The 27,172-nt window shown below is 43.1% G+C and overlaps 1 protein-coding gene across 1 annotated transcript in view; it reads left to right on the forward strand.

Annotated features, from left to right (window-relative positions):
* The window catches only part of LOC133131612 (SH3 and multiple ankyrin repeat domains protein 2-like), a 153,127-nt gene that overhangs the window by 13,887 nt on the left and 112,068 nt on the right, over positions 1 to 27,172 (forward strand). Inside the window, exons 5-9 of the mRNA XM_061246984.1 lie at positions 626 to 777; positions 1,494 to 1,661; positions 6,183 to 6,299; positions 13,051 to 13,128; positions 22,731 to 22,797. Of these exons, the coding sequence (XP_061102968.1) occupies positions 626 to 777; positions 1,494 to 1,661; positions 6,183 to 6,299; positions 13,051 to 13,128; positions 22,731 to 22,797 (582 nt within the window). The remainder of the gene's footprint in view (positions 1 to 625; positions 778 to 1,493; positions 1,662 to 6,182; positions 6,300 to 13,050; positions 13,129 to 22,730; positions 22,798 to 27,172) is intronic.

Raw genomic sequence — 27,172 nt, forward strand, 5'->3', positions numbered from 1 at the left:
TTTACATTTACATTTTAGTCATTTGGCAGACGCTTTTAATCCAAAGCGACTTACAAGTGCATAGGTTCTACCACAAGTCAAAGCATCACATCCAGAACTAGGAAAATACACCTGGACTGCTGTTCTAAACATATAGTCGTCATCATAAGTGCAATTTTTTTTATTTTTTTTATTTTTTTTATTTTTTTTTGGGGGGGGGGGGGGGTTAGACAGGGATAGGGGTATCAGAAGGGGGGGGCAGGGTAAATCAGGAGGGGGGACTAAGGTAGAGTTTGAAGAGGTGTGTTTTGAGTCTGCGTCGAAATAGGGGGAGGGATTCTGCTGTCCTGACAGCGGTAGGCAAGTCATTCCACCACTGAGGAACCAGAACGGAAAACAGGCGTGAACGTGCAGCTCGACCGCCAGGTGCCCGTAGAGAGGGAATCGTAAGGCGACCAGAGCTGGCAGACCGGAGTGGTCTAGCTGGGGAGTAGGGAGTGATCAGGGATTGTATGTAATGTGGGGCAGTCCCCTTAGCAGCCTGAAATGCCAACACTAGGGCCTTGAATCGGATGCGTGCGGCAATAGGAAGCCAGTGGAGGCCAATGAGAAGCATGCGTTGTGTTGTTCCCCCTCCCCCCCGCAGAGACCCCCCTGTCCTTTGCGGCCCATCTGGACAACGTGGAGAACGTCATCAAGGCCCTGAAGAACGGGGGCGCACATCTGGACTTCCGGGCTAAAGACGGCCTCACTCCCCTGCACAAGGCAGCCAAGTCCAAGAACCAAGTGGCCTTGACGGTAGCGTCTGTTTGGTTGTTTGTTCTCTCTCTGAGGTCAGGGAGCTGGTCTCTTCACTTTGAGGCCATTGTAGACGTGACGGCGCTTTCCCCCTTGCATGCGTTAGCACTGCAGATGCATTACAACGCAGAGGTGCAAGGTGAAGGGGTTGGAAAGTAAAAGTTGTGCCGTCTGTTTCTTCTACACATTCACCAATTAGTTCTGCCTCCAGGCTGAAGAATTGTATGAATTAGTCCAGGTGATTGGAACAAACTAATAGCTTTTACTTTCTGAACCTGAATTCGCCTCCTCTGTTACAATGCCACTGCTACACTCACCTTGTAGAGCAGTGGTGCCCAATCCTGTGTCATGGAGGTCTAAACGTAGGTGGGTATTCATTCCAAACAAACACTCCACCCACTCATTTCTCTAATTCCTTCCATTCTCTCTGGTTGAAGGTGTTCTAATTAGTGAAATTAGGTGAAGTGATTTGCAGGAATAAAAACCTACTCTTGGCCCTCCATGGCACCATCACTGTTATGACATTTAAAGTAGTAGTCCGTTGACTGAAATAAAGGGAGGCCACCTACAGTAGCTCGTGGCTAGATTGCTCTTTGGGCCTCGCCTGAAGGTTCGATTTACCTGTATGAGAAGAGCTCGGCCCCTGGAGCAGAGGGTGCAGTGAGGTTCCTCTTGCCGGAGTAGATGGATGCCTGGCTGAAGGTGGCCTCTTTCAGACGCTGCTGGAGCTGGGGGCCTCGCCGGACTACAAGGACAGCCGGGGCCTGACAGCGCTCTACCACACCGCCATGGTGGGGGGGGACCCCTACTGCTGTGAGCTGCTGCTGCATGAGCAGGCCTCCGTCAGCTGCCAGGACGAGAACGGCTGGCACGAGATCCACCAGGTGAGCTTAGCCCAACGCAGTCCCTGCCCTTTCACTGTCACTCACTGTGACTGACAGGCCTGTAGCGCAATTACATGGCATCCTGTGAGCTTAGCCCAACGCAGTCCCTGCCCTTTCACTGTCACTCACTGTGATTGACAGGCCTGTAGCGCAATTACATGGCATCCTGTGAGCTTAGCCCAGCCCAGCTTCTGCCCTTTCACTGTCACTCACTGTGATTGACAGGACTGTAGCGCAATTACATGGGATCCTGTGAGCCTTTAAGCCTACTAACCTGACTTTTTAGCAAAAGTTAGAGCATGTTTAACATTTTACATCACATTAGTGGCATTTGGCAGCCGCTCTTATCCAGAGCGATGTACGGTTGATTAGACTAAGCAGGAGACAATCCCCCCCTGGAGCAATGCAGGGTTAAGGGCTTTGCTCAAGGGCCCAACGGCTGTGCAGATCTTATTGTAGCTACACCGGGAATCGAACCACTGACCTTGCGGGTCCCAGTCATGTACCTTAACCACTATGCTACAGGCCGCCAATTTGCTTGGGCAGCTTCAATGGGCTTTGTCCTTTGAGTTGCAATACTGTCCATCTATGGGAGGAATATGCTAGTTCCACATTACCTTATATGATTTATCACATTCATTAAATTTTAAACTCTGCATTGGCAAGGCGACAATTGGCTCAGCCTCACCGCGGAATGATAGGGGGTCAGCTGCCATTTTTGTTGGTCTCATCACTTTAAAGCAGCCATTCCTGGTCAGACCAGGCACCTGCAGATGCATGGACTAAAATTATGCTGACCCCATTCTCCTCCAGCGACATGGGCAGTGTGTGATTGTGGCCTGCTGTGTGGTAAGTAGTGAGAACAGGCATCAGGTGAATCTGCCATCTCCTCCTGATATGACAGGCTGCTGGTAGAAAATCGCTGAGTTTGGCTGAGTTTCGGGGTTGGGAAAATGAAATAAAATATAAATGTAAAAAGTGAGCAGCTCTTTCACACAACTACTGGCAGAAAAGTCATAGTGAAAGCCAAATGTATGTTTACCTCTTTCTGAAGTCAAATTATAGAACAGGCATGTGAAAAAACGGTCTAACGGTCACAAGAGGAATTGCAGCAACAAACACCCTCAAACCACAACACTGTGTATCCCGCCCCCTTCTATAAATACAGGCAGAGAGTGAGTCAACATGTCAGTGAGCCTTTTTTAATGATTGGAAGGGATTTACAATGGTCTTTTAATAATGTTTCAACCCAGAAATCTTACCTGTTGTACCTTTAAAGCACACAGCACTGCTGTATCCTTTCATTCCAATAAAGGTCAGTTAACAGCTAGGCTTGGTGTGTCACAATATTCAATCTAAACAGTTATGTGTATTATTTACAAATGGCTTCAGAAATTGTCCATTACGGAGGGTGTTGAAAGAATGTGAAAGAATGTATTGTGATGTGTAATATACAATGAAAGCATATGTGAATAGCAATAACACAAAGAAGTGGTTGGCCGATATTATCAGATGGAACACCTACAGTTGGCTACACCTTGTGTTGTGCTGCTCTGTATACGAAATGTGTACACACCAGCCCTCTTACAGAATACAGTGGTTTTTGCAAGTTTTATATGCTAATACATTATAGATTATAGATTTACGTATACACTCAGGCTTTTTAGAAAATTTACTTGAAATTGGGCCTGAGATTTGAATAGTCAGCATACTTATTTATGAGTGTATCTTACTTGGAGACACGTAACTCAGTTTACGTCCTTCATTGACCTTGAAATATACTGTACCTGTAAAGCAGCAATGTGTCTTTTGTGAATAAAGCTTTTTTCTCACCATTTATATGTGCCAAGAAATGACCAAATGCACTCAGACTGTATTATATAATCACGTCCGTATCAATGGCAGTGTTTACAAAAATAAATCCTCGCAAAGGGCTGAAAAGGCTGGTTGGAGTGGCTGGAAAAGATGGATGCTCTCGAGCTCTCCCATCTCGGTGGCTAATTGTGTGTTCTGCAGTTCTGAGACAAACAATGTCCTGAAGTGCCACAGGGTTTCCAGCAAACATTGTTTGTTTATTTTAAAAGGCCTTATCTTGCTCACGTTACCGGGGCTTGAGCCAAGAGGGAAGCCATTCCGGACCTTATCTGAAGGACGGGGCTCTTTTGCTGTCTAATAAAGGAAAGAGAATCCCACCCTGCTGCAATTTTGCCTGCTGTTTCGGTCCTCGATGGGTATCAGCCTTCCCTATTGTGAGAGCCGTCCTCAGGCCTCTTTGAGAAAATGGCTCCTCTCTTTCTCTCTGTCCTGGGAGTGGACCCTGTCTCCCAGGTACCTCAGACTCTGTGGAGCTTTCTGTAATCAAAGATAATAACATACTGTAACATAACGTGACATAATGGCAGGAACCGGCCATTCAGCCAGGCAATGCTTGCCTTTACCTTCCACTGAAGTACCTACTGCTTAGTTTTCCTAAAAGCAAATTGGTACTAGCACCGTATCAAGCCTAGTCTTGAAAATCACCAGTGTTTCTACGCTACATGTCCTGACAAGCTATTCCTCGCAGTGACCACTCTCTATGTGAAAAAAATACTTCCTAATGTCTGCAGAATGTGTCCTTTTCCTTTAATATAAAACACAACCCTACTGCATGCGTAGGTGGAACTTGGACTGGCTGGCTCTGGTTATTTTGGTATCCCCACACACTAAAATGTGTTTTTATGTGGTTGTTTGTTTTTTTGTTTGTAATTTGGCCTTCTGTCAGGCATTCTGTCACTGTAAAACCCGATTTTTGTATGGTATGTCATGTAGGAGGATTATTTTCCTTAGTTTCATTTGTGTTTCTTATTGGATTGGCTGTGCTCATTGTTAGCACTGTAAATGATTTTGACTTATTTTAAAAACAGAAGGTTTATCACTTTGCACAAAATTTCACGGTGTTCAAAAACAAGGTACCTGAAACTCGCTTGACGGCTAGGCTTGGTGAAGACACCCTGACATCTAGTGGATGCTGCTGGAACTGCACCTTCCTGATTTCAGCGGTGCAGTTGTGAATGCTAGCAAAGAGTATTACAAATACAATACGCATTTGTGTAAACTGTTTGATAGTCTTTGGCCTGGCAAATTTCCTCCTATTTCCTCCCTAGTGAATCTGTTCCATTGATCTCAGATCAGATCTATAGATGTGCATGAATGCCTTTAAATCCCCAGAGACATTAATACAGCCATTAATGGTTACTGTCAGTGCTGGTGAGGGAGTGATTGACCAGGTAGGGCAGATTTCTTTGTTGTTATTATTCTATCTGCTCATTCCTCTGCGTGCCCGTGCGTCTGGTCCCCTGCGGTTACCAGTTCAGCTAATGTATTCTTCCGATGGATTTGAAAGGATTCAGCTATATTCAGTCAGCATATGGTGATATCTTTTTTATCACGTGGAGAGCATTTAGGTTATACATTATGTGCATACAGTCACTGAAGTAGCATTGTTTTTGAAAGCTGAAATTCTGCTCATTAAAGAAACATGGAAACATAATCCATGGGGGCTTCATTTTTGTTGCTTGGTTACAATGCTTAGATACGATTTGTCAAACTCACATTTCTTGTGTTTGATCTTTTCCATAATTAAGCAAATGTTCTATTTGATGCAAACCAATTAATAATGTACTTTTTATGAAATTGAAAATAATTATTTGAGTTTCAAAATCAGAAGAATCTTTTAGTTGTCATGAAGTTGATTGATTTTTATTATGGGTAAAGAAAACATGCTGTACACCATTGGATGGAAGTTCTGCCGAGAGGCTGGCACACACATTTCCAAAATTGTCCAGTTAGAAGTACAGTACTGTGCAAAAGTCTTAGGAACCCTAGATTTTATTATATATATATGTTTATTTTTTTGTGTGCGTTAGTATAAAATAACACATTTGAGATTAATTTTACAAAGACATTTTTGTATTTAATTTTAAAAAGTAATATTTTACTCTAAGCAATTGACTACTTTTTACATAAATACTTGATCAAGGCTGTCAGTTCTCGCCTCAAAATCAGCAACCGATTTAGACCCAAGAAACCAGGTGAGGTGAGTTAACTGTATAATCGACTGCTTTCCCTGATCAGTTAAGTGCTGAGTAACATCGAAAGCCAGCACAGCAGTTCTTCAGGATCAGGGTTGCCAACCTCTTCATTAGATCAACCAAATAGATATGTTGATATCTATTGGCTAAGATGCCTAGTGGCTAATGTACATGACTGGGATCTGGAAGGTTGGAGGTTCAAGTCCCGGTGTAGCCACGATAAGATCCGCACAGCTGTTGGGCCCTTGAGCAAGGCCCTTAACCCCGCTTTGCTCCAGGGAGGATTGTCCCCTGCTTAGTCTAATCAACTATAAGTGGCTTTGGATAAAAGCAACCGCTAAATAACAAATAAGTAATATTATTGTTGATGTGAATATATGTACATGAAGAAGTAAATGTGCCCTCTGCCTGCTGGTGTGACTCCTCTCCCCTGATCCCTGCCGTGTTTCAGGCCTGTCGGTATGGACACGTCCAGCACCTGGAGCACCTCCTGTTCTACGGTGCGGACATGAGCGCACAGAACGCCTCAGGAAACACAGCCCTGCACATCTGCGCGCTGTACAACCAGGTGTGTATCCATGCACACTTACCGTCATCCTTACCTGCTCCACTGAACACACACAAACACAGCACTGCACATCTGTGCGCTATACAAGCAGGTGTGTATCCATGCACACTTACCGTCATCCTCACCTACACACACAAACACAGCCCTGCACATCTGCGCGCTGTACAACCAGGTGTGTATCCATGCACACTTACCGTCATCCTTACCTGCTCCACTGAACACACACAAACACAGCCCTGCACATCTCCGCGCCGTACAACCAGGTGTGTATCCATGCACACTTACCGTCATCCTTACCTGCTCCACTGAACACACACAAACACAGCCCTGCACATCTCCGCGCTGTACAACCAGGTGTGTATCCGTGCACACTTACCATCATCCTTACCTGCTCCACTGAGCACACACAAACACAGCCCTGCACATCTGCGCGCCGTACAACCAGGTGTGTATCCATGCACACTTACTGTCATCCTTACCTGCTCCACTGAGCACACACAGGCTTTTTAAAAACACATTTTGATAACTTGCCGGCGGTAAGTTTCGAGGTTGAATTTCGGCTACACTCTCAGAAAAAAATTGTTTTCAAAGGACCCCTTTGATTCCAAAGAAGTAGCCTAGTTCAAAGGTTCTTTGTTGAGCAAAATAGTACTTTGTCTGGGAGTGTTTACACCTATGATAGAGGGTTCCAGAACAGAAAAGGGTTCCCACTGCTGTAAAATCCGGCTATGCCAGCTGTACCATCTTGAAAATTGAACTGGTCAAGCTGGGCATAAACTAGTCTAGCTGGGTATGAGCTGGTCAACCAGCTACCAGATATTTCAAAACATAGCTTGAGCTGGTCAAACCATGTCAAGCTCAGAGCTGGTCTGAACTGGTCAACCAGCTAAACCATGTTAAGCTGGAAGCTGGTCTGAACTGGTCAACCAGCTACCAACTAGCTTGAGCTGTTTTTTCAGCAGGGCCTCTATGGAGACCAGCCAAAGAACACTTTTTTTCTGAGAGTGTAGAGTGGTTTTGTTTTAAGTGACCACATTGACAGCCAAGAAAAACTGCAATGCCCTTGCTCAACCGGTGCCATGGCATTTTCCTCCACACACTGATCTTAAAAATGGCACTGGCCTCCGTGAGCACTGCGACTGATTGCCGGTCGCGCCTCTCCCAGCGATCGAGATCTTGGCAGTGCAACAGTTCAGGCAACAGCCTCGCTGGGGAATGGTAGGGAACAAGCCGGCAATTCCATTGGTCTCATCACTCTATAGCGGCCAGTCTTTGTCAGACCAGGGACCTGCAGACACACAAACCAAGAATATGTTGACCTGGTGGTGCATGTGCAGTGTGGAAAATAGTGAGAATAGGCACCATGTTAATCTGGGGGAGTCACATGTCTGTCAAATTGGAGAAATGGGAAAATTATGGATAAAATAAGTTTCTCACCACTGAACAGATCAGTGGGGTGAGTTACATTGGCCTCAAACATTCTCTGAAACAACCCAAAATATTACCTCTGGTGGTGATGCATTGTTACCCATTCTCATGAACTGTAAATACATGATCTTACTTGTCTAGTCACATCTATTTTTTCTCCTACTCTTATACACTTAACTAATATACAGTATATGACAGGACAAGTGAGATCATGACTTCACAGTTCCAATTATGAGTGCGGATAAAAATACTCCTTCTGCTGTGCTTAACTAGTACTGTTGTAATCTTACTGTTGTTATGCCATTCTACCATGTTCCTAACTGAAGTCAAGCAAGGGGCGGACTGGAACACGCAAGTTCAGTGGTTCTAATCCCGGTGTAGCCACAATAAGATCCGCACAGTCGTTGGTCCCTTGAGCAAGGCCCTTAACCCTGCATTGCTCCAGCAGAGAATTGTCTCCTGCTCAGTCTAAAATCAACTGTAAGTCGCTCTGGATAAGAGCGTCTGACAAAATGCCATTAATGTAATATAAGTAAATAATAAAGTTAATGTGTCCGACCATGCCAGTGGTCCTGGGTTTGAATCCAGCCAATCCCAGATCGAGTCGGTAAAGACACTGCTGCCACCTTAGTGAACCTCCATACTGCCGTTTGATGGTATAGCTTTGACACTGCAGGGCTAGTGCTTGTTATTTTCTTTTTGATGTCTGAATTGCAGTGCGAAGGTTTTCATTCCCTTCTCCGCGTATTTGAGACCTCTTCCTGTCAAGGCTCATTAATGGCTCTGCCAACCCCCTCCCCCATCCCCCTCCTTGTCCATATGGGGAACGTGATCAACAGACTTCTCCTGAAGGCGTGGGCGGCCATGTATAATGAGTGCACGTCAGGTTCAGCCGCGACAGGCTGGGGTCACGGCCGCCCTCGATGTGTGGTGAGGTGCTGATGTCACCTGATGCGCCCTGATGCTTTGTGCCCAAATAAGGACGTCCTGTACATTTTCAGTCCTAGAGCAAGCGCAACTGTGGCAGGTCATGAGCTTCAGTATTATGTGGTGTGAAAAAACATAGCCAGGCAAAACCTTGTTTGGTTTGGACAGGTTGCATAGACCTTGCTCCTCAAATCACTGTAATAGGTTTATGTATACTATAAAGCAATTGTATTACAGGTTCCGATGGCTTAGCTATTCTCCATATTATGTCCTGCTACCTATGCACAGCAGACAAAATGGCCTCCCATTTAATGCTTGTTCACATATTCTAGATCCTAACCAGATACTTATTTCCAGCATTCCTTTCTCTAACCCTACCTCCTTAATGATAAAGTTACTGTCAGTAATAGGGCCATCTGCGTTGGTGTTACTATGTCAGCTCTGTTACTACACACCTTCCAGAATATTCCTAATTAGCCTGTTCATTGTGAGCCTTAAGTATGCAGCTCATATAACTGGCAAGTACAGAATGAGATAATTTAGTTAATGGGGTGATGCAGAGGCTGAATGTGAGTCAATTGACTGACAGTTGGTTAAAAGTGACATGTGCTACCTTTCATGTAACTCAAGAACATGCATGCTTCAACAACTATACTTTTAGTCATTTAACAGCTGAGAGTATACAATGTACACTCTGAGAAAAAAAATAGATCCAAAATGATCCTTGTGATTCCATAGAAGAATCCGACATGTATCTAGTTAAAGGGTTCTTTGTTTAGCAAAATGGTACTTTGTCTGGAAGCTTTCACTCCTAAAAAGGGTTTCTCAATGGAGATAAGCCAAATAACCAAATGCATACAGTGACAAGTTAGTGATCAATCTCAAGCTAAAGTAATGTTGGAACTGATTCAGATGAACAGTCTGTCCTCATAGCAGTTTGAAGACCCAGAGTAAACTATGCTCTTGCATCAGGTGGAACCAAAAGCAGTGGGAATGAAGAGATGTGCAAGTGGCTTGTATAGATCTGTTCCTCTGTCAAGAGGTCTCTGAACCTGCCAGCTGCCACTTCTTACATGGAAATGGCTGAGCTGAAGATGTGCTCTTGGCAGACCACATCATTGGCCACTGAACTGAAGACCCTGAATTGATAGATGTTCCATTTCGTGTGAAATGTCAACGCGTTCAATCATTGCCTGTGGGTTTCTTCTGGTGCCCTAATTTCCTGGGATGCCAAGGGCTGGTTGGAGGGGCAGGATGAGGCGAAGGAAGAGCCAACGAGAAGTCCTGGCCCCAGATCGTACGTATGAAAACCGATTATTAATATTCATGTTTGGAGTGCTTTTCCGTGCTGCCGGCACAGGTGAAGTGGAGGTGGATCGGCACACAGATTCTGCGGCCAGCATGGACAGCAGGCATCTAGAGTACAGCGTGTGTCTGAGTGGGGTGAAAAAGGTTCGCTGTGTATTGGAACAAACTCAATCAATTTTCATATTTATAAAAATATTATTCTAATGCTCATATACAACCTTTTTTGTCCAAAGAAGATAATTGTAGAACAGCGCAATTGACACAAGACCTACAAAAACGTAAAATATTTGGTTGCAAATTATCTGGTTGGGCAAAGACACTGTATATTAAAAGACAGGTGTTTTTTAACAGAAATTTTCAGCATATAATTGCAGGTTATGAGTTGGAATTTTCAACAAGGCCCCGCTACTGAATCTGTATAAATAAGCACAGTAGTAATAATTAGTAATAGATTGTAGATGTGTACAGAGGGAGATTGTGGAATGTTCTCTGTGATATTTACGCATTTCAGGGAAGGCCAAAATATATTAGATAATAATCATATATTTAGAAAGGATTTGCTACATCTCATGTGACAATTAATGTGCATTGTATTGTCGGCCAAAAATAAACTCCTGCAGTTTAAAACAGGGAGCATACAGTGTGTGCATACACATTCTCAGATTTACTTCCTGCTGTCCTCGTTTCCCCCTTTATAAAACTGTATTACTTTACATCTTGATTTCAACTCTCCTGATGTGGACATGGCGCTGATAATTCCCTAACACTACACATTGGCTTCAGTCAACAGAGAAGTTGTGCTATTTTTTAAACTGCTCTCAGCTCTATAAAATCATTTAAAAACATGTGTGTTATGAACGATGTTTTTGAGCTGCCTCTTCTTGAGGAAGGTCAGACCGCAGGTTGTTTTGATATGAATCATTGCAAACCAAAATCAAATGAATTCACTAATTATGACAGTTAGGGTTCGCCCTCCTTTCTTATTGTCAAACATTTGTATGAAGCCAGACTGCAATAATATTCATCCCCATTGTGAATTTCACCAATTATGAGAAGAGGATATCACCAATTGCAAGTTTATCTCGCATGGAGAAAACAAATAGAATAAATTTGGAAAGAAAAGGAACAGGATAGGGTATATTTTAATAATGTGAGTTGTTATTATTAAGAATAATGAATGAAAATGCTTTCAAGATTTCTTGGCTGATCTAATAATGGTTTGAAATTGTATCCATACATACAGTATGCTTATATTCCCTATTGGCTCCGGTCATTGGATCATGAGCTATGAAACACAATCACCCTGACTGCAATGCGCCTGCATTGTAAATGCTTTTGTTTGTTCCATGTATTTTTATCTGCAATTTCTGTATCTCCAATTAAACTCTGCTCCTGACCCCACTGTGCTCCCCTGCTGTCCCCACAGGCAGGACCGCAGCGGGACTGTGTGCATTAGGCTAACACACTCGCACATGACCCGGTGTTCCACGTGATAACAGCATGTTACAGGAGAGCTAAATCAGAGCAAAGGAGGGGTGCATGTCTCACTTTGCAATGGAACATTTAAAATGGAGTTAAATTATGTCTCCATTCAAACAATCAGCAAAATGGGAGATGCTCCACATTTTGTGAAAACGTTGGAATGTGTGCAAATGCAACATTTCTCAGCCATCCAGAGTCAGCGGTGTGTATATATTCTGGTTGTCTGTGATGGTGGCTGCTGTCATGACAAGGAGAAAAGAAGACCTGCATATAAATATCTCAGCTAGAAAAAAAACCGTGCTTATCTGTCTGTGATAAGAAGCTGAGCAGTAGCCGTACCTGCAGCGTGTTGTGGAGAATAACGTTAGGAGTTTGCAGAAAAGATCAATGTTTGCGGGTCCGATGGTGGCTGACTGTACCCACACGCTCTGATCCAGAAGGGACGTGTAGCTGTGATAATGGACCTCCCAGCGGCACAGCGGCACGTTTTAGACGGCCCTCGGGCGGAAGAAAGTCCACAGATCTACTATCGCTGAGATAACGGAGAGTGGTTTGAATTGCCTTATAGTGGAGGATGTCACACTGACAAAAAACTACAGCTCCTAGGCACAAAACCCAAAATAGTTTTTCATTCACAGAACAATGCCTGAAATAGTTTTCTCTGAAGTGACACAATGAGTGACAAACCTTCTAAAACCTTCTACATTCAATTCAAGAGCTATGTTACAGTATCAATGCAAAATGTGAGAGTAGCCCTCAGAATAGACACACTAAAATATCTAAATAAATGATACAAGATATTTCCTGGTTTATATTAAATGCTAATTTATTCTTGTGGTGGATTGACTTTGCTATGCACCCTTGCTGCTTGGCTGCTTCTGAGGTAGGTTCTGGCCTGAAACCAATCAACGGTTCTGAGGAATTTGATGTATACTTAAATGCAAGCATTCAATATTTTCCTTACAACATACAGTTTTTCAAGTTCAGCTATCGCCAACATCAACTCTCAGAAATCGTGCTTGTGGCCATAAAAAAAGTAACAGACACAGTCACAATGTTCATTGAATACAGGTCCCTGTGTTCTGAGCCTGGGAGGGATTCGCGGTTTATGCAGAGCGGCGAAGGTATACACGTAACCGGTGGCGGCGCTGGGAAGGTTGGGTAATTGTGTAACGGTGTGTGCGCGGGAGAAAAGCGTGTGTTTGCGCGTGTGCTCGGCGGAGCTTTCTGTGGGTGGGCAGCTAAATCCAGCCATTGGAAGTGGGCTCTATCTGCGCTGCAGCATAAAAGATCCCCCCTCGCTCAGCCTCGCTCAGCCTCGCGTTCGTCCGCTCCTCCGCGCACCCTCCAGCCGCGCGGCCCGAACGGGAGCACGCCGAACCCGTAAGTGCCAAGGATTACCTGGGGCGACTCTGGCCCACTTCCAAAAGGAGCCGCTCCACCAATCTGCTTCAGAAACTCGCAGCGGCCAATTCCCCTCTGCACTACCTTTCGCTTCCTCAATAGGGATTGGGGTGCAGGGGTGGGGGGGGGGAGGCTCCAGGAGATCGGAAACCTGTTAACGGCTCCTGGTGGTTTCTTGTGTGTCCTGTTTCCCACCCTTCAGGATAACTGTGCCAGAGTTCTTCTCGTCCGTGGAGGCAACAAGGAGGTGAAGAACTACAACAGCCAAACTCCATTCCAGGTACGGACACGCTCCTCTTTCTCCTTCCCTGCTGATTCTGCCCAAAGCAAAATGGCCAACAGGTTCTACCCATGACTGGAAATGGTGAACAATGAGATGTGATGAATGACTGTAAATCCAAGCTGGTGCGAAATGCTCCCGCAATTTTGTACTTTTTTTAGCAAAGCTGTCATACCTCTGCCACACCGTAAAGAGTATCATGGCTTGAATAAGGTTGTGACGCTGCAGTTACACAAGTGGTGTCGCACGTATTGGATTTTTGGCACGCTTTAAGTTTTGAGTCGTTAGACTTTTGATGAATTTAAACATCTCAGGGATTATGATTTCTAGTCATCGCAGATTGTTAATTTTGCCATTAAATATTCATTGTCAGCCATCGAGGGAGTGAATCAATTCTTGTTGTGTAACAGTATGAATATTTTGAGAGCCTGAAGGTACAAATAGTAACAAACTAGCATTGTTGACTTAAGCAAAGCCTCATGAGTCAGAGAGAGAGAGAGAGAGAGAGAGAGAAAGAGAGAGAGAGAGAGAGAGAGAGCGAGTGAGACAGAGAGAGAGAGAGAAATGGAGAAAGAGAGAGACCCAGATAATGCTGGCTTTTATGTAAGGCAGTCCTCCATGCTTGATGGCCACTCGAGCACCACAGTACCGCCACTTGTGTTAATTGTTGTTTAGGTGTGTTGGCTGGATGGCATCTCTTTTTACCTGATTGGAAAATCATGGAAACAGTAGGCCAGTGTGAACCATTGTCTTGTTGAGTTGGATTCCGGAGATGCATTATGGGAGATGAAGTCCAGAAAAAAACACGACACCCTGTCTAGACTAAAAATTTCATAATGTTTACTTTTAAAGCTCTGATGAAAAAGAGCAATGGTTTCTGATTCACTCTAACCTTTGCGGTAATGGCCTATTCGACTTGCCTACCCACATTTCCCTCTGTTATATACTTGACTAACTCAGTTAGTGAAGGCCATGCAAATGTTATATGCAGCTTTAATGAAATGAGTCAGAGAGTTTCCTCCATTATACCTGTATATAGCGGAGGCCATTGATTTACACAGGTATCTCAACCTTGGGTCCATGCTATTTCTCTTTATGTATTGAAGGATATAAAGCTCCAGACCAAGCCAGGCCACCATTTCTAAAAACTACTGCTACAGGTTAATGCTTGCAAACCCAGCCCTTCAGATAGTCACCACTACATGAGATCTGTAAAAACCTTATAATGAAGAACACTAGAGCTCAAAATAAAGGCACGGTTTTGTTCAAATTAAGGACTTTCTACGTTACATGAAACACTTTCAAAGTCAAAATGAAAAGTGTGAATCATGAATGAAAGTTGAGCATGCAGTTTTGAATGGAACTTAAAATGAAATACCACATTGCAATGAACTCATTAACAGACTATTTCTTCGTTTGAAAGAAAATGCAAAGCTTGCAAATCATTTGTTTCTGCCTGTTCTTGTACTTTGCATTTGTCCATTTCAAGTGAAATGTCTTCAGAATTAAATCTGGTATTCTAAATTAATTCTTGAATCATAATTCTGATTCATTGCTCCTGTATTAAGAACTTGTATTTAAAGGGATATTTAACTTTGGTACAACACAAGTAAGTTTGTGGAGCTGACCCTATTTATGCATTTGCATAGAGTGAATACTACCAGAATCAGTTGTCCCGGCTGATTGTTAATGGCATTCCCGATTCTCCCATTTGCCTGCCTCCCAATTCATTCCCATTCATTTTCAGGCCTTGTTGAAGTGTATAGTTTTAAAATGTGCACTAACTATGGAGGCTAATAGACTGATGAAAGGGACTGATGACATCAGATGGTATCTGTTTTTTTAATAGCTGATTAATTTCCCATGTTTAATGTCTCCAATTCAATTGCCTTATTCCTTATAAAAGAAAAACAAGGTCCAGAAAGAGTTTTGTAATTGACTATGTGATGTATTCTTACGCACAATATTCACACGAGCACATTAAAATGATCGAACTACAGTACAGCTTGCTGTATTTCTATGCAGTACCCAATCTTCAAATAGTTATTCTATTTATAGCTAACCTAAAACTGAAAACAGCTTATCAGCTCAAAAAATTTGGTGAGGTCCCGAAAATAAATGGAGAGAATTGGGTGCACTTTGTGAGAGTATTTCATTGGTTCCAATACACCAGACAAGCTCAGTAAAGTGTAGAAACGTATTTGAATCCAAAACAATTACATATTCGACCCAGGCCTGGTGTCGATATAGTTTGTGTAAAGTTGAAATGCAGTCTTTATAGAAACCTACCTACACAGGGATCACTTTATTAGGTAGTAAAGTGATACCTGTACCCCAGCTTTCTAATGCAGATATTTAATCAGCCAATTTGGCAGCAACTAAATGCATAAAAGCATGAAGGTATGGTCAAGAGGTTCAGCTGTTTTTCAGACCAAATGTCAGAATGTGGAAGTAATGTGATTTAAGTGACTTTGACTGAGGGATGATTGTTGGTGCCAGACGGGGTGGTTTGAGTATCTCAGAAACTGCTGAAACTGCTGAATTTTCTGCAGAACAGTCTCTAGAGTTTGCAGAGAATATTGTGGAAAAACAAAAAACATCCAGTGAGCTGCAGTTCTGCGGGCAGAAATGCATTGTTAATGAGAGAGGTCAGAGGAGAAGGGCCAAAGCTGACAGAAAGGTGACAGTAATGCAAATAACCAAACATTACAACAGTGGTATGCAGAAGAGCATCTCTGAACACACAACAACGCCTCATCAAACCTCTAAATGGGTAGGCTACAGCAGCAGAAGACTTAATAATTCTAAAAATAAGTCTAATAAACACCTAATAAAGTTCTTACTGGGTGTATTTTATTGGGAGATTTGGGAAATAAATATCCCACTCAATCATACACACTTGCATATTTTGCCTTCAGCTTTGCCTTCATCTATGACCTTTCATCCATAGCCCCTAAAATTAGTTATACTTATTATATACGAGGCATTTGTGTGCATTAGATTTGAGAATATGATTAAATCCAGTGTACAGTATTGTGCGTGTGTGTGTGTATGCGCATGTGAATGCACGTGTGCGTTTTTTGCGCATGCATTTTTTAATGCGTTTTATTAATAGCTGTGTGTATGTGTGCATGCGCTTGTCTGTGTGTGCTTGCATGTACTGTATGTGTCTATGCCTGTTTGTGTATCCGTGTGTTTGTATGTGCATTAATGCGTGTCTGAATATCACAAAGAGCTGTGTGTATGAAATGAGACAAGTATCGTAGTGACATGACCGCATGGCGCTGCACTAAGCTTTGTGAACAAAATGCCTTAACGCTGGACTTAATGTTCGATGAGCTGGCTTGCTTAGAACAACCAGGTATTACCATCCCGGTTGAGTATGGTGCTGGGTGTTATTCTACGTGCCCCGATTCCTGATCATATGTGGATATCAGTATAGATTAGTGTCCTAATCTCCTCATGTTGTGCAGTGAGATCATGGCTGCTGAAGTCTACCATGTAGGAGGAGTGCTTATGTAATCTACACATCCACCATGCACTGGAGCTTTCCTGGTAATCTCAATTATTTATCCCGGCCTTCTAAAAATGTGTGCTATGCTCCATTTGCTGATGTGTTAAAGCTCAGTTCAGTAATTCAGTTTGTTTCCATATAGGAGAGCGGTAGTTATAGGAGAAAATGAATTGCATTCAGTCTGTCATTTTCCCTGTTTCCCCTCCCCCACCCCTCCTCCCTCACACACATGGATGCGTGTACATTATACATTAAGGCACATTCCCGTTGCCAACCCCCAGCCTTACTGTATCTACAGGATGTGTCTAAACCACCTTATCTGTTGTGCATGCAGAAATGGGTGGAAGGAAATGTACTGTACTGAACATCAGGCCTAAACCCCTGTCGGTCCTTTAGATTAGTCTGTCACTTTAGATGTGTCTATGCCGTAGTCGTGCAGAACAGTCCAAACATCTGTGTGGCCAGTTCCTCATGGACATTTTTTAAGGGTTCTTTGGCTGAATGTGGCCACCTACTCTTGTCTCTCAAGTTCCGACAAAAGATGAAATTACATCCCACCTGCTTTCTTGAAGAGTCTCCTTTCTGGAGATACTGGGTTCAGTCATGGCGACTCACGCTGTCAGTCAAACACAAGGACGTCTTGAGCTTCAAACACAAAGGGAAAGGTCTGCCCTTCAAACGTAAGTACCAGTACTTACTGGAGCATCTGCTCTTTTTGCATTCACTGCAGAGAGCAGCAATAGTGTAGTACTTTATGAAGTACTTTGAGCTAATACACAGGCATATTGCGAAACTGACACACTTTTCTGGTTGACCCATATAGGTCTGTGTCACACTTGGGCATGGAAGTTGGCCCATATTGAAAGATGAAACACTATCTGAAGCTGATATTAGTCAAATACATATTTATTTTGAAGTAAAATACTTCTATGTGCCCTATTGATCTTGCTTGATGCAATTGAGTCTGCTAGGAGAACTATAAGGCCAGGTTTGAGGGTATTGCATAGGTTTCAATGCACCAGAAGTTCAGTAAAGCATAGAAAAAGTACTTGAATCCAAAACAAATATTTATTTGACCCAGGTCTGATCTGTATCTGTTTGAATCAATACCTGAGTAAATAACTGATGTGTTTGGTTCACTGTTGAAACTATGAATTGTATAAAGCTGGTGTCAGGTGACCTTCTCCAAGGTCTGAGAAGGTGGTTGAAGGCTCTCTCTGGGTGTGAATGACTCACCTGCCGCACTGTGATTGGGCAGCTCCTCTTTCTCGCCCACAGCGCTGGGGCTTTGCTTTACTTAAGTACACTCAGTTTGACCTCTTTTGAGTTATGTGCCATTCAGAAAACACTGCGCTGAAGTTACTTTGGGTAGGTTGCTTGACATCTTCCAAATAAACTGCAAAGCTGTTCTTGACCCATTTAATCAATGCAAACTCAGAAGTACCTTCTGACAAGTGCTCCTAAATGAGCAAATATGATTAGGGTGTTTGTTTAAAAGTGTAGTGATGCATCCCAGTAAACATTCTTGTGGTGAAATGTCAGTGAAATGACGTCAAAGGCATTCAAGCGAAAAACCCAGCTATATTTGATTGAAAATTGAAAGTTTTCCAGCTGACTTGGATACAAACAGGCTATATCCAGGAAAAACTTGTGCTATATTGGGGTCAACCTAGTCTGTTTATATGAAAACCTCTCATAACCTAGATTTCTGCCCCTCTAGATTGTGGCTTTTGCTACTGGGATCCCACCACTTAAAATCTGACTCCAGACCCCACTAGCACCGAGTGTTATGGGTAACGACTGGCAATACCTCATTAAGACCCAGCAACATCTCTGGCCAATCAGGTGTCTGCAATCCTCCAGTGCAGCTTGTAGAGTGAAAAGAAGCTTACTTAGCATGTTTTATAGCATGTTTATAGTGCTAGCCCTCACATATGCATAATAATATCACTGATCCTCATCATAGTCTGCTCTGTGTTAAGAATTATGGATAGCAGACGGATGATATATGCACAGCAATCAAACCCACATCCACAAACCATTAGGTGCCTTTAAAAACTGTTCTGCTCGCACTAAACAGCCATCAAACTCATGGTATCATAACGCTCTTAATAAAGGTGGACCCAAACAGATCTTTAAGAGCACCAATGGATCACTTCCCTGTATTGTAGCGTGTGTTAATTTGCCCTGCACCTTAACAGATTCTCTTCATTCTTAATTGAAAATCTATCTCTTTTATGAGCAATAGCTGTAGGCACAGCCCACTCCCTGAACCAGAAACAACAAGGAGTTGCCATAGCAATCCCTTTCCGTGTAAAGACACAGCCACGCACATTGAAGCAGGTCTTCAAAAACAAGGCTCAGTGGTGAGGGAGTAATTTCTTTGTTATTTTTGTTATGTTGTTATATTTGACCCAAATGAGATGACCTCAAATTAAGCCTGCATTCTCTTTATTTAAATCTTTATTAAATCTGAATTCTAGTCCATTGCTCTACGTCAATAGAACTGGATGCCACTAATTGTATACTGACACTGCAGCGATCAACTTAACTGTCAACTCGCATAACCTTGAAGACCCCTTGAGCTGAAATTAATGTTGCATCCAGCTTAATTTAAATGTTAGCTGCACTGCATTGCTGCCATTGTAAAGCTATTACTATGTTAATAATAATTAGTTATTTAGCTGACATTTACAATTGATTAGACTAAACAGGGGACAATCCTCCCCTGAAGTAATGCAGGGTTAACGGCCTTGCTGAATGGCCCAACAGCTGTGCAGATCTTATCAGCTACACCAGGGCCTGAACCACCAACCTTCTGAGTCCCAGTCATGTACCTTAGCCACTAGGCTACAGGCTACCCAGCATACCATTGCAGTCAACATAGCATCCTGCTGTGACCCTGGATTTGTTCGTTTCTATAAAGAGAGAGCCTTCTGCAGCCTCTCCTCAGTGAATAGTTGGTCAAAGCAGCCATTTACCTGGATGTACAGAGGGGTTTCCTTGTGTACCCATTGTGTTATTAACACTTAAGTGGAGACCTGGTGTGTGTGGTGGGGGGGTGGCGTGGTGACAGTGAAATTTCAACGCAACCGAGCGGTCAAGCCAACTCTGTTACATGACCGTGGTATAATCACCAGGGCACTCCTTACAGTACGGCAGCCTAAAGACACACCACGTACCAAAAGCCAGTGTCAGTCAGACGCCATTTTGCCTTTTTATAAACTTCAAACTGCTATGCAGAGGCACACCTGAGATTATATCAGATGCCTTTGCACTTTGAGATTAGCAGTTTGGAAAAGGCCGCTTTCGTTCCGGTGTCAGCAGAAAGGTTTGATTTTGAGAAGTTGATACCGTGTAATACTCGGCAGATGCCTGAGCAGATGAGTTTAAAATCTGAAATATTGTATCGTGAGAACAAGACCCGACAAACAGTGCTGTTCTCCGCTGTAGTCTGCGAGGAGGGAAATGGGTGGCGGTTCACGCTGTGAGTCACTTCAAGGTGTTGGTTTTATCTTTGTGCAAAGCATCGCAGTGCATTTTTGTAGAGCTCAACGTTTGTGAGTTGAACGTTTCCTCTGATACTCCTCGGAGAAAGATTATCTGCCTCTCTGGTTTGTGTGCGCTGGTTCCTGTGGTTGGTGATTGTAGTTTTCTTTGCTCATTTCATTGCAAGAGCCCATTCCCTGCTTTTGTTGTTGATTTTTGTTACTCCTGCTGACATGCTGACAGTAGGCCTACGCTGTCTAGCGAGCTCCTGTTAATGTAACAGTATACTGTAGCTTGCAATATAGATGTGGAAGCTAAAGTAACTAGCATAGCGCTGTAATGGGCATAGCACTAGCCTACCTCTCCTTTCACTCCTTTGGTGAGAGTTGTAGGTTCTGGCCTACTGGTTCCTGTAAGTGTTTCTTGAGACCCTCATGTTAAAGTGAAAAATGCTATTGGCCTATAAGCTTGTCTATGTTCCTCAATCACCCAAAGCCAGAACAACGTACATTATTATTGTTCTGTGTGGTGTATTAGTACTTGCACTCAAAATATGGATCAAGAATTACAAAAAAAAATGAATATGGCATATTTTATGTATTTTATACTTGGAAACCTTAGTTAACCTAAACCTAGTTAAAAGGACAAACCAAAATACTGGTGGTATGGAATTGAGACAATTCTCTACTGCCCCCTTGTGGGTCCATTTAGGACCACAGTTTGAAACCTTACATTTCACAAGCAGGGCAGCAGATAAGAACAGCAAATAATAGGTTATGTAAATTGTGTTATAAGCTGTAATTATGTTTGTTTTTAGTACATTTTATTTGATGCTTTCAGAACTATTTTGATTATTGTGACTAATTTCATTATGTAGGTTAGTTTACTTCTGTTGGAATCCTCTACTTTGAATTGACAATTTTTTTTTTAAAGTATATTGGGATGATGCAATATGGCATGATCTATCTCCATCTGAGGGAAAATCTCCCAGGAATCACTGGAAATGAATGCCCAGAGAATGAAAACTAACCAGAAGAACGTTTTTGAAAAATAAAATAAATCAAATGGAAAAAATTACAAAATCAGCCAGTGATTCAATTAAAATGTATAAATTAAATGAATCCTAAATGAATGAGTTGTGATTTATAACTGCCAACTGATGGTGCAAATCTTGATTGGGGACATATTTAGACAGGCAGTCTGTGCTGTATTTAGATGCAAAACCAGCTCTAAGAGCCACAGGTAGCCAATGCAGGGTTGCAAACAGAGATGTGAACTCTTGGCCAGTGTACTTGCAGCATATTTTGAACAAGCTTTAGTCTATTTATAGACTTTTCTGGAAGGCCAGCAAAACGTGCATTGCAGTAATCAAGTCTGCTTGTAATATATGCATGTATCAACCTCTCAAAATCTGAGAGAAGGAAATGTTATTTAAATGGAAATGTTATTTAAATTAAGAAATGCGGTTTAATTCCTGAAGGAATGTGTGCATTAACGCTCAGAGTCTTCAATGACCCCTAAGTTACTCTCTTCTACCACTTTAGTCTCTAAGTGAAAACCAAAAAGAGAAAGTGCTGCACAACTGTGTGTGCGTTTGTGTGTGCGTGTGTGTGCGTGTGTGTGTGTGTGTGTGTGTGTGTGTGAGAGAGAGAGAGTGATAGAGAGAGAGAGCTCAGCTGCCTCGGTATGTGGGACTGTGTGTGTGCATGGGTGTGTGTGTGTGTGTGTGTGTGTGTGAGAGAGAGAGAGAGAGAGAGAGCTCAGCTGCCTCGGTATGTGGGACTGTGTGTGTGCGTGTGTGTGTGTGTGAGAGAGAGAGAGAGAGAGAGAGAGAGAGAGAGCTCAGCAGCCTTGGTATGTGGGACTGTGTGTGTGTGTGTGTGTGTGTGTGTGTGCGTGCGTGTGTGTGTGTGTGAGAGAGAGAGAGAGAGAGAGAGAGAGAGAGAGAGCTCAGCAGCCTCAGTATGTGTGTGCTTACTCTCGTGGTGGGCAGGGATGAGGGCTAATTACACTGTGACTGGGTTTACAGGGTGCAGCTGGTCAAACCCCCTGATCTGGCTGCAGCTATCACAGTGTGCAAAATAAGCTGCGTTATCTCTCTCTCGCTCCCTCGCTCTCTCTCTCTCTCTCTCCCTTTCTCCCTCGCTCTCGCTCTCAGACACACGATTTTACATATATTTTATATCTGTATTGCACATGCACATGCACATTTCTTTTGCATACATACAGATGGCAGCAGGCACACCTCACAAGTTCAGATATACAGTACACAGGTGTGGCAGTGAAACTGCCTTCCCTATGTAGGCCGGAACGAACGGAACAGAAATGCGAATATTCCATTTCTATTTATGGATATTATTATCTTAATATCAAATATCAATGCAGTGGCAAAAGCCATGGTCAATATTATTAGGATTATATGACTATATGTATGAGATTTTTTTGATTTATAGTTGATTTCCTATTGAATCAATTATATTTTGCGTTCCGCAGTCCTGAGAGATAACCACGATCATATGGTTTTATAACATGCATTGTGTATAATATTACATTTCTCTCATATTCAAATTCTCAAATGAAACATTGCTCTTTTTTCTAGGTGGCCATTATAGCAGGGAACTTTGAACTGGCAGAGTTAATTAAGAACCACAAAGAGACTGACATAGGTAAGTGAGTTATTCCTTTCTCTCCTTCCCTGGCTTTGTGTAAGCTGTGCTCGGTGCAATAGGTAGTGGTCCCAGGAAGGCATTTGAATTTCAAATACATGGAATGCACAGTGTTAAGAAAAAGACGTACACCAGGCCGGCTGACAGACGCTTGATTGATGGCTGTGTGTTGAGTGTGAAATGCGTGCCGGTGGAGCCCAGCTCCTGAGAAAGAGTGTGTTTACACGCCAGACCAGGGGGGCCTTGATGGGATTTGGATTTACCTCCGTTTCGCTTGCCAACTGGACTGAAGCCAGCCGAGGATTAACACACATATATCAGGAAAATCCCCCGGTAGTCCACGGGTGGCATCCCGCAAAGACCGAATTTAAAGTGGGGTCCGCCGTGGTCCAGAAATCCCCCAGTTAGAGGCCATCAAAATGGTTAGCCTCTCCTAATTTTACAGCCCTCCGTTTAAACCCCAATTAAACCCTTTCACATCGAGTGTCAGGTTAAGAAGGACAGATTATAGACGGCGGGCGAATAAATGAGAATAAAGAAAAATGTAATCTGTGATTGTTTGGCGGTTGCATGCAGCTGTGCCGAGCCGAATGAAATGCCAGGCGGGATTAGCGAGCGTCTGCTTCCCGACGGCTGGTGCAGACCGTGTGGGACGGCCCCGGCAGAGCCAGCGGTCAGAGCGGGCGCGAGAGCTCGCCTTTCCGCCCGTGTCGTTGACCAAATCCGCGCACGTCCTCCGGCCTGGCAGCTCAGGCCACATCTAGTTCAGTTTCCGTTCCGTTTAGTTTAGTTTTTCTCGTTCTCCGAATCTCTCCGGTGATGGGACATCTTTTCGAGCGGATTATCGGCCATGGGTTGCGCCTGCTCCTCCACGGAAGAAGGTCAGTGGCCCCCCCCCATGAACCCCCTCAGAACCGGCTCTGCGGTTGGAGGTTTAGGATGTGTGCTTGTGTCAAGGTGTTAGCATCTGAGACAGTTTGGGATGCACAGGTGACATGATGGGGCGGGCCATCTATCTCTATCTGACCTAGAGTTGAATTGAAAGGGGAACTGGAAAAAGGTTTTGGAAAGGTTTTGGCAAAGTCATTCCCCCATAACACAACACAGCAAAACATAACATAATAATGAGAACGGGCTATTCAACCCAGCAATGCTTGCCTTTTCTTACCACGAAAGTGACCTAAGGCTTAGTTTACTTAAAAGCTGGATAGTATCTAGATAGATAGATAGATAGATAGATACTTTATTCACCCCGAGGAAAATTTTAGGCATTCAGTAGCTTATACATTCACATATATACACACATATCTCACACACATAAAGATCAAAAGTAAAAAAATCAGAAATAAGGTGCTATGGTAATAAAAATAAGGTGCTATGTTAAATTAAATAAATGTGCAATCAAATAAATGTGCAGTCGTGGTAGTGCAAAAAGTACAAAGTAAACAGTAAACAGACAGCGTGATGTGGTGGAAGGAGCAGAAAGAGACTCATGGTGAAAAGTCCAGTTATCTCCTCCCGTTTTGTGTATTGTATAAATGAATGGCCCATGGAACAAAGGACAGGAGTCTGCTGCTGAAGATGCTCTTCTGTCGGTTTAGTGTGTTATATAGTGGGTGGCGGTCATTGTCCATGATTGCCAGCATCCTGTTCAGTGTCCTTTTCTCTGCTGTTGATGTTGTTAAGCACTCCAGCTCCAATTCCAACTACAGAGCCAGCTTTCCTTACCAGCCTTTCCAGTCGCCCAGCGTCCCTTTTCTTAATGCTGCCTCCCCAGCACACAATGGCATAAGAAAGGACACTGGCGATGACAGACTGGTAAAACATCCAGAGGAGCTTACTGCAGACATTGAAAGAGACATTGAATTGTATCTGGCAGACTCTCCCCATATCAAGCCTGATCTTGGAAAAACCCCCAGAGTTTCTGCCTGCACTACATGACCTGGCAAGCTATTCCACGCAGTGACCACTCTCTAATAACATCATTAACTGCTGCAGGCAAGAGCTCCCATTGCTTATACAGCCAACTGCCTTTTTTATTTGTTTAATGTCACACTGTACACACACAGTATAGCAGCACAGGTGGTCAGGACTAGATATTTTCTATTGTTTTCCACAAAACTAATTTTTGTGGGGGAAATGCCGCACATAAACAAGTTATGATATTCTTATTCTATAACCGATAATTTCACATTTCTTTTTGACACAAAGAATACACGTCACCTGCAGTCTATTCATCCAGTCTGACATTTAGTTTACTGCAAGAGCAGCAAGCATTACTGTCAGGGAGAAGGGAAGAGTCATAATCTTTAATCAAAGATGCCATCGCTGAATAATATCTACAAAATACATGCCATTGAGGCAGATGCATTTCAATATCAGTGGCATAAGGACATTATTGTGTGCCATTCTGCATTCATCTCTTCATATGCATTATGTTCCGGGTGGAATAGGCGAACACAAGGCTCGCAAGCTGTTCCGCATGAATTATGACACAGTAATTTATTGACACTGTTAATAATGAATGTAATTTGCGAGCCTCTTTGTGTCTTTTGTGAAGTGTGTCATCTCAGTGCTCAGCTATTGTTCTCACCTGAATGGCAGTTCTATCACCAGGCTGGTATTGTGTATTCCCTGTCATGTTATGTCTTTGTGCTCTTGACGCCATCAATTTGATACACAAAATGGCAGTTTTTTTTGCGGATTGTTACCCCCTACGTTTTTCTCTCAGGCTCTCATGTCCAATAATGTGTGTATGCAGATACAACAACACACTGCAAAAGTTTTGTAATGAGATTTACATGGAAGTGGAGAATATGTGATTTTTTGGGGGACTCTTTGTAGTTTCTTACCCCATTGGGGTTTAAAAAAACTGCTTGTTTTCCCGATCTTTTTGTCTTATTTAGCAAAAAGTAAAATAAATGATTTAAAGTCAATATTAATCAATATTAGACAAAAATTATTTTTGTTTTTTAGTGTTGCCTTTTGGTTTTTTGCAGTGAGCCTGTCATACAGTCTAGCTTTGTGGACTGGATAGCGCTGTAGTCAACAGTAGCTGTGGTAGTGTGGTAGTAGGGGCCTCTAGGTGCTGTAGGACGTAATGGAGATATAGGCATTCTGTGTCATCAGAGCGATTGGTCCTAAATGCACACTGGTGAGGATCTGACTCAACAGACAGGGGGTTACCAGATTCTCAAATACTCCCATGAGACCCCATTCCCATCCTCTACGCCAGAACATTCTTCTGATGTGACCCCAAATGAATGTCACAAATTTACACCACCCCAACACCCCACCCACACACAGCTTGTGCCTAACAGCACCCTTTAGCCATGACCATCCTGGAAATATACCACAACCTCTCCTGCCCTCATGGCTTTATTATTGCAGGGTTGTTGTACTGTTAAACATGTAGTGGCCTACATTCTCATATTTTAAATAGACAAAAATTATATTTTATTTTTTTATACATTTTCAGGCGACCCCATCATGAAATTGCGCCAACCCAACATGCGGTCCCGACCCACAGTTTGGGAACCCCTGCTCTACCCCCTGTACCCCCACACCCCCCTCATTACCAGTGTACAGCTCCATATGAATACCTCCCCCGCCCTCGCCCCTTCCCCTGCACCTTACCATCCCCCCGTTTCACAAACGTATAATTGAGCCAGCGCACGTGTTTCACCGCCCAACATCTTTCCACCTCCCCGGATATCAGGGCTGGTGTCTCATGCTAGTAGTACACACTGGACCTGACCTACATAGATAATGACTATAGGAAGAAAAATCGGCATCACAGACATGCGCAGTTTTACATACACGCACCCACACACACGCACGCACGCGCGTATATGAACAGTCTGTCCCAACAACTCTTCCACTATACCATTACTGTCACTGGCATAATCATTTATTCACTGTCATTTTCTGTAGGATGGAGTGACACAGTCCTATTCTTGTTGGCAGAGCATCTATTAGGACTTTCACGATTAGATCGCCAGCATGAAATCATATTTCTACATGTACTTCATATAGTACGAGCATATTCTATTCAATACTTTATTGCCTCATCAACTTAGCAGTTGCTTTTAATTTGTCTCCGTGTGCCCACAGAACATAAATTATACATAGACACCCTAGTTTCATAAAACAAACCCCTCCCTCTTAACCTAGAACATGGAATAGATGCATTTACTTATCATAAACACACACACAGACAGTTAAATTCGGAAAGATCAATTAAAACTGTCGCACACAGATTGGTTGCATGAGTACCAGAGTGCCAGGTACATTCAAATATTAATCCTAAACTACACCTATTTTTTTAAGGTTTTTTCAAATGAATTCTATTTTGTGGCATTCATTTTAGATTTAT

Source organism: Conger conger, chromosome 6 (assembly GCF_963514075.1).
Source record: "Conger conger chromosome 6, fConCon1.1, whole genome shotgun sequence".
NCBI classification, from domain to species: domain Eukaryota; kingdom Metazoa; phylum Chordata; class Actinopteri; order Anguilliformes; family Congridae; genus Conger; species Conger conger.